Raw genomic sequence first — 9,162 nt, forward strand, 5'->3', positions numbered from 1 at the left:
AACACAGCAATAATGTTAGCTGCAGCAGATTGACTTTATACCCTTTGTAACAACCAAATACTTTCAAAATGAATACAGGCCACAGCTGAACATTGAGAATGATTTCTGAGTGGTTGTCTGCAAAATTAAACCAAGATAATTGACTATATAAATTATATATGGTTGTTAGACTGTTGCACTTTTTTGTGTTGTCAATATGCTCATGTTTTTGTAGGCCGGTTGTTGTGTTTATAACCATCTCAGAGGAATGTTGGGGTTGCAAGTCACTGGCATTGTTATTTTGGATGTCGCAGGCTCAAAAGTTAGGGAACCCCTGGCATAGCGGACATTGTCCGACCCTAAAAAGGGGTGTTAATTTCAATACTTGTTAATCATCATTAAAGGAATAAAAAAATATATTTAATTTGATGGAAAGTCATGAAAAAGCTATACTTGAATCGCTTTGTGTGGATAAGAGGTGATAAGAGCATTTTATAGGTTCTTTTTACAAGTTCTTTTCATGTTAGATTAAATGGTAAGAGTGTATGATTTAATTTGTGAAAACAAAAATTCAGTTCTTTTAACTAAATACACTGTAGAAGGCTATACGACACTTTACTAAACTCACTGTTTATGTACTAGGGCAGGAATGTCAAACTCAATTCCTGGAGGGCCACAGCCCAGCACAGTTTAGTTCCAACTCTATTTAAACACACCTGATCAAACTAATTGCGTCCTTCAGGCTTGTTTGAAACCTACAGGTAAGTGTGTTGGCTGCGGCCCTCCAGGAATTGAATTCAATATACAGTTCAATATACAGGCCCAGAATGCAATAGCCAATCCTCTAATCACTCGTGTAAGCAGAGGAAATCTTAGGCTGTGGACAATGTGAATCATGTATTGTATTCTGATTAGTCCACCTTCATTGCCTTTCCCACATCTGAGAGAGTTACAGTGTGGAGAAGCCCCATGCCCAGAGTAAATCATAGGGATGGATAAGTGATGGTTTGAACCGCAATATCATAGGATTCCTTACGCCCAATAATTGTTCTAGATGGCAAGGACCATTAAACCATTCTGGAGGACCGTGTGTACCCAATGGTCCCAACATTCTATCCTAAAGGTGGTGCTATTTATCAGGATGATTATCAAATCACTGTTATCAGACTTGCTGGGTATATTGGTGCATAGACATGAAAGTGAAGTTGAACATCTCCCATGGCCTGCACAGTCACCATCATTGAGTCAAACATTATTGAGCCTCTTTTGGGGTGTATTGGAGAAACGATTCAGGAAATATTTTCTGTCACCAGCATCACATAGTAACCTGAAAGCTATTATGCAAGAAGAATGGCTCAAAATCCCTCCTGCGAGGGTATGAGTTGGTCACAAGATGGTGATGGACTGTTTACACACACCTAAACATCAAGTTTGGACCATAAAACTAGGACTTGTTTCTCACAAATCTTATATCCAAAGCCTATTGTTTCGGTTCGATTGTTTTTTCTCCAGCTGTTGGCTGTGAAATCAAAAACTACCCAGCAAGCATTTTTTGTTTTTTAAAGATGTAGAATATACATCTAAACATAGTCGCCTTGGCTAAAACAAGGCTATATTTGGGCAGTCAGTGGAAATCTAATAGACGACTAAGAATAAGCCAAAACTAGACTAGTCATCAAATAAACAGAAATGAATGACCACATATAAAGTCTGTCTACTTGATGACAAGTCTCGGTGTGGGGTATTCTTAGATGTCTGTTAGATTTTCACTGACAGCCCAAGTTTAGCCTTGTTTTAGCCAGGCTGTCTACATTTAATTGTTTTGCTGGATAAAATTGATCAGAATCAATACTTCAGCCATTCGACTCCCTAAAAATGAATACACACATTGGTTCGGTTACCAGCCAATCAAGTCAAGCTCTGTTGGACAGTTAAACCCCAAAATAACAAGACTGTGTTGCGTTTAATAAAATATCATTTTATTATTTTTTACATTAACACTCATCAAGGCATATCCTTCAATGGCGTTGTCATACAGAGTCTGACTTTCGTGAAAACATTAAGCTACATACGCAGAGAGCCAGCAGAAGTTCACATACACACTCTCAAAGATAACAAAAGCAGCTACAACAGTCTAAAGGACACCAAAGCAAGAACCAGTAGAAATCACAGTTTCTTTTAATGTGGTGCGTGAAACTAATCTCAAAAGAACAGAATTACTGTACGACTTAAAAACTACAAAACAGATAACACACCACAACTCTTGGCATTTCAGAGGTTTCGTTACACCTCAGTCAAAATCAAGTGTATTAACATGCAATCAAATCCAGATAAGAAAGTACATTAATAGAGCCCTTAGATTAATCAGACATGATACCAAAACCACATCTCTTGATTTTTGCATTAATTGTGCAAACAGGATTATGCTAAAAATATTCGAATATATATTTATATATACAGTCATTTTTAACAATGTCTGCAGTTTAATAACACACAAGGACACAAGACTCCTTGCATATTTAATTTGACAGAACTGTAATGAAAAACGAACAGACAATTGGAAATGTGAAAAATATGTGCAGCTTCAAGCGCTGTTCAAAGTGCATATCGAGCATTTTTTGTCTTCCCTGTGCTTGTCAGGTAAAAACTTGAATAAACCGTGCTTTCGTCTGAATATATCCAGCACTAAAAATAGCCTTCAGTTTTTGCTACATCAGTCGTTTTGCTTGTAAGTGACCTTTACAGCTGAGATCCAGACTTAAGGGTGACGGACAAGCTCTTCTTTGACACTTTGTCAAATAGAACAGATTATATTTACAAATGTGCAAATGCATTTGTTTAGTAATGAATCAAAACAGTTCAACGCTGCATTTCAATCAAAAACTGAATAACGTTTAGCGCAGAAACACTTTTCGGTTTTCACATTTCAAACATGACAAACGACAAAGTACCATCATCACACATGCATGCATAAATACTGAACATTTCCCAGACTCACAAAAACCTTTTTCAGCACTGCCTACACCACACAAGCTATATTCAAGGCATTTACCATACAAATGTCTACTTTTTTTGTTGTTGTTCTTTAAGATGTGGTTTCTAGTTAGCACCACGGTCATGTTTCCAAATGTTCAGCCACATTTGTGGGCTTCTTTAGGCACGTTAAGATTTCTCTGCCATACTGTTTCCGAGCAGGAAAGGAGACTCTGCGTGTATGTCTTTGTGTATGTACAGACCACAATCCTGCACTGTTTGCTCTTGTGAAAGATCTCAAGCCTTTAGGTGGACAGTGATAGACAATTTTAGAGCAGCAGAAACATCTCACTCATCAGAGATCACAAGCACAGAAGTCCTGGAGAAAGAGAGTTCATTAAGGTCAGAATACACATTCATTCATTTTCAGGAAATGATTTGAGAAATGATTGCCGGGGTTATCCTATTTGTTTGAAAGCCAGGTGTTAAAGAAAGCCCATCAGATTAAATTTGATAGATTTCATTCTCATTTTGAGTCAATTCAAATACTTCCCTCAGGATGTCAGTATAGCATCCCTTTGGCAAGGACCAACAGATTTCAATTTTCATTTGTTTCTTGTGGGATTGATTTGCTGAACTTTAATGGGAAGAGGTAGGTGCTGTTTTTTAAGTAATATTAATGCTGTTTAATGTTTGTCTTAGGTGTGTGATATGATATATGTGCTGTAAATCTATACGCTGCAGAACAAATCAGCCCAAACGGGGACAATAATGTTTACAGTAACAATAAAAATATTATCTGAGTAATACAGTATAGAGTTCAAAACTAAATAAATAACAACTGTATTCTTAAATACATTAAACATAATAAAATATAAGAAAACTTAAAAAAAATATATTATATTATATTATATTATATTATATTATATTATATTATATTATATTATATTATATTATATTACATTATATTATATTATATTATATTTATTCATTTTCTTTTTGGCTTAGTCCCTTTATTCCACAATTCCTTGATGTTGTCCACAGCGAAATGATCCGCCAACTTATCCAGCATATGTTTTACGAAGTGGATGCCCTTCCAGCTGCAACCCAGTACTGGGAAACACCCATACACTCTTGCTTTCACACACATATACTAGGGCCAATGAAGCTTATTTAATTCACATATACCAGGTGTTTCCCAGTGTTGGGTTATGGCTGGAAGGACATGTGTAAAACATGCTGGACAAGTTAGTGGTTCATTCCACTGTGGCGACCCCTGATTAATAAAGGGACTAAGGCGAAAAGAAAATAAAGAAGAAATTAATCCACCTATAGTGCATGTCTTTGAACTGTGGGGTAAACCGAAGCACCTGGAGGATACCCACGCGAACATAGGGAGAACATGCAAACTCCACACAGAAATGCCAAATGACCCAGCCAGGGCTCAAACCAGCGACCTTCTTGCTTGTGTTTGTTGTATTAATGATCAAACAAATGCAGTCTTTATGAGCAAAATAAGCTTTAAATAATGTATGCCTTAATCAACAACTCTAAAACTATTATAAGTTGTATTATTTAAAAAAATACAATTAAAGTAAGAATTATTAGCCCCCCTGTTTATTTTTCCCCAATTTCTGTTTAACAGAGAGAACATGTTTTCAACACATTTCTAAACATAATAGTTTTAAAAGCTCATTTCTAATAACTGATTTATTTTATTTTTGCCATGATGACAGTAAATAATATTTGACTAGATATTTTTCAAGACACTTTTATACAGCTTAAAGTGACATTTAAAGGCTTAACTAGGGTAATTCGGTTAACTAGGCAGGTTAGGGTAATTAGGCAAGTTATTGTATAATGATGGTTTGTTCTGTAGACTATCAAAAAAATATATAGCTTAAAGGGGCCAATTATTTTGACCTTAAATGGTTTTTTAAAAAATTAAAAACTGCTTTAATTACAGCCGAAATAACACAAATAAGACTTCATCAAGAAGAAAAAATATTATCAGACATACTGTGAAAATTTCCTTGCTCTGTTAAACATCATTTGGGAAATATATATATAAAAAAAAAAAAATCAAAGGGGGGCTAATAATTCTGATTCAACTGTATGTTTACAAGCATTACAAAAAAAGAACAAACCTGTTTCTAAGTTTCCTTCTCAATAGTCAAGGCTGGGTTGCTTGTGCCTGTTAGGAAAATAGAGAATGAGAAGTATTTATCACACAGATTTATCATTTCACACATTGACAGTTCAACTGTAAAAATGCTGGCTTCCACACAATTCCTTCATGCTGTCCTGACACAAAAGTTAACTTAATATTTTTTTTTTTTACAAATTTAAGTGGATTGAACATAAAACAATTAAGTTGTCCCCAAAAAAACTTAAAAATTGTGTTGCTTAAACTCATTTTTGGAGTGTATAGAATGTGTTTAATGTCTGATTTATCACTCATCTTCATATCAAGAGTAATGATATTGTTTGTCTCTCACCTCGCTTGTCTCGGTCTTCACTTCCGTCTGTCTGTCCGTTGTTCAGCAGGCGACTCTGTGACTCTCTCAGAGGTTTAGGAGGAAACGGATGCGATTCTCCAGCACTGAAACAATGAAAAGACCATCAACGGAATCATCTATACAGTATCCCACAGTGTAATGCACTTCTCCCATTCATTAAACACATGAAAACGATTGTTAACCAATGCCAACAGATATCAACATGAGGTAAAACCATGTTTCCATGTTTCTGACAGTCTACAAGTGATCACGCAGAAGTCATAATTTTCAGAATACAATAGTACAGCAGCTGTGTAAAACCTTCCATATGTAAACTTCACATCCAATTAGAGTTTGGGATGGTTTTTGTACTTCTGTGACCCTTTGCATTCATCTAACCCAACGATGCAACAGGAGATAATGAAAAATGCTAACGTTAGCTTGATAGCACTGAAAGCCTGCATCCCAACCAGCAAATTGCCATCCAAAGCTACGCCCCCTGAATGCAGGAACACACATAGAATACATCACTACAATACATTACACAACATTCACCAGAAAGAAAACTTTAAAGTAATTACAATATCAAACTTAAAACTAGAAGGTAGAATGCTGGTGTTTGCTGGCCATTTTATGTCTGTGAACATGCACATGACGTTTTTTTCTGAGCAAACATGAGGTGCATGCAATTAAATATGTCTGACAGGCAGGTAGGAGAGCCTGTTGTAATAATCGGGCCAAAAATTTTGATAGGATGAATTTTTTATGATCCTACACCTTCCACAGAATATTAAAAATATAAAAATACGATTAGACCACTTCATTTATTGATTGCTATCAGGATGTGTAGAGACTGTCAACTAGCTTAACAAAGATTATTTCAGAAGACAATTACCTATTGCACTTTTAACAGTTGTTTTTTTTTTTTTTTTTCAACTAAATCAGGTCATTATCTATGTTGATTGCATTTAAATTGAGGATTATTCACTCGCACACTCTGGGGACATCAGAGACTTTGTATCTTGTAAAAAGGCATAATAGGTCCCCTTTAAGTCCTTTTATTTTATCATAGTCAATAAACCAGCAGAGAAGTTGCTTTAAGGACAGATCTGTGAAAGTTCTGTGCTCCTTCCGTGACAGGGTGAAATGTGACATTCAAATGTGACTGAAGGAAATCGTGGAAACTGGGCTGACCTGACAAGACCCAATGCTGTTTGGTTGATGTCTGTCAGTTTGGTGAGAATTGGATTAACTCTGCTCAAGAGCACAGAATCAAGTTGTGCAATGCCTGCTTTTAAATTACAGGTGTAAACATCCTCTACATATCATTAAAAGCAGGGTTAACATTTTAAAGGGTTTCACATTTTCGCAGTGTAAAATTACCCTTTACTTGTTGTACTGTCTTGACATACTGGGGCATTTCTTTTCTTGTGCCTTTTCATTGACAGCTCCAAAAATTTGGAATAGTTTGCCCCCAATGGGGACCTTTAAATCCCTTTTGAATATTTTGTATAGGTTAGGTACAGTAAGTTATGTATTTAAAAAATCTTACTGTTTTTAAATGCTGTACAACTATTTTTTGTTGTTAATGATGCTTTACAAATAAACAGCCTTGCCTTGTCTCATGTGACCCTGGCCACCAAAAACCATCATAAGTGCCATTTTTTTGCTATTGAGATTTATTCATCACATGAAAACTGAATAAATAAGCTTTCCATTGTAATATACGGTTTATTAGGATATGACAATATCTGGCAGATATACTTCTACTTGAAAATCTGGAACCAAAGCATTAAAAAAAACTTTTTAAAAATCTAAATACTGAAAATCCTATTTAAAGTTGTGTAAATTAAGTTTTTAATATTGTATATTACTAATTAGAAATTGAATTTTGATATATTTACAGTAGTAAATTTACTAAATATATTCAAGGAACATTTTTACTTAATAATAAATATTTTTTTTGGCATCATTTAAAAATCTGTAATTTTGCTATTGCCAAAAATATACAGTGCTCAACATATATAAGCACACACCTCACAAATCTATCTTTTAAATTCCTATGTTTAATAGGAAGCTATACAATATTATATTTGTGCATATACTGTACATTAGATTAGTCAGTAATGAAGCCAAATTTGGAGCTTATTTAACAAAATAGCTTACGATAACGGTCTAAAAACTAGTATACCCAAATTGATATGTTATAGAAAAATTATGAATACAAATTTAAAAAAAGAGTAAAAAATAAGAGAAGCCACAAAAAAAGTGAAACATTTTGCTGAAATTTTGTAGTAGTTTTTTTTGCAATATTTTGCTTAAATTTAGTTGTATTATGTTTCAATTTCTAAATATGTTTAGTGACTAAAATATTATTATAAAATATATCTGTTTATTAAATCTGTTTTGTTTAAATGCACCAAAATACATTGCCTATATTCACTGGGAAATGGATACAAATATTCATTTTCAAAACAGGGTGTACTCAATTATGCTGAGCACTGTACTGGTGTAACATAAAAACGGTTTTGTGGTCCAGTGTCACATTCTTATTATAATATTCTTGTATTTATTTTTAATGTTGAACACTACTTGACAAAAAAAGTTTTTCTAACTGAACCTCTTGACTGAAGGGTTTCGTCCAGGTGGTATAGAAGGTTGTTCAGGGTCTGGATTCACTAGACAGGTGGGGAATGAACAGCCGTCGCCCAAACTGCAGAAACACAATGTGACACAGCCAATAAAACACTGACACAAAACACAAAACACTGACACTAAAACTTAAAGTTCAACTGAACAAAAATGCCTGATACCTTGAAAAAATAGGCAGAAGCCAATATTTCTTTTCATCCCCAAACACTTGGCGAAAGTTTTTGTATGCTCCTAAACTGAAGCCGTTCTTGTCTGTCCCATGCTGGAATGCAGGAGCTCTGAACGCCTCTGAGAGGAGAAACAGTCTTTCATTTAGTGTCCCACTTACTTGGTTTTGAACTCTAAATATAAAGCCTGACATAAAAAGTAATAGTGGGATTTTTATAAAAAAAATACAATTTAAGGATTAAAACATTACATTTAACCAATAGACATTGTATTTTTATTTCATATTTAAAATCAAGCAAAAATTGTGATATAGTGAGAATATTCAAGTGAAAGTTCATATTCAAGGTGGAAAAACACCTGAATTTTATCGAAGCACAAACTGAGCAAAAACATGCAACTGATACAGCAGCATATTGGCAAAAACAAAAAATTATGAAAGCTGGTTTTGGCGACACGGTGGCTCAGTGGTTAGCATTGTCACCTCACAGCAAGACGGTCACTGGTTCGAGTCCCAGCTGGATCAGTTGGCATTTCTGTGCGGAGTTTGCATGTCCTTCCTGTGTTTGCGTGGGTTTCCCCCTTTGTCTGTTCAAAGGCATGTGCTATAGGTGAAATGAATAAGCTAAATTGGCCGTAATGTATGGGTAGGAATGAGTGTGTATGGATGTTTCGCAGTACTGGGTTGCAGCTGGAAGGACATCCGCTGTGTAAAACATATGCTAGATAAGTTGGCAGTTCATTCCTTTGTGGTGACCCCTGATGAATAAAGGGACTAAGCCAAATTAAAATGAATGAATGAATGAATGATAGCTTATGTAATATAATGGGATATGTATACCAGTACAAACTTAAGTAAAAAATCTGAAAAGATTCCTCAGCATCTTTCAGTATT

General features: G+C 34.9%; 1 protein-coding gene across 2 annotated transcripts in view; it reads right to left on the minus strand.

The window, feature by feature from the left end:
- Window positions 1-1,936: 1,936 nt before the first annotated feature.
- zdhhc2 (zDHHC palmitoyltransferase 2) overlaps window positions 1,937-9,162 on the minus strand; it is a 24,969-nt gene continuing 17,743 nt past the window's right edge. Inside the window, exons 10-14 of one of the 2 annotated variants that reach the window (XM_021481011.3) lie at window positions 8,264-8,390; window positions 8,071-8,163; window positions 5,451-5,554; window positions 5,100-5,146; window positions 1,937-3,331 (exon numbers count right to left, since the gene is read on the minus strand). In XM_021481011.3, coding sequence (XP_021336686.1) covers window positions 5,106-5,146; window positions 5,451-5,554; window positions 8,071-8,163; window positions 8,264-8,390 — 365 coding nt within the window. In that variant the 3' untranslated portion in view covers window positions 1,937-3,331; window positions 5,100-5,105. 2 annotated transcript variants of the gene reach the window in all.

This window comes from Danio rerio, chromosome 14 (genome assembly GCF_049306965.1).
Source record: "Danio rerio strain Tuebingen ecotype United States chromosome 14, GRCz12tu, whole genome shotgun sequence".
Classification (NCBI taxonomy): Eukaryota; Metazoa; Chordata; class Actinopteri; order Cypriniformes; family Danionidae; genus Danio; species Danio rerio.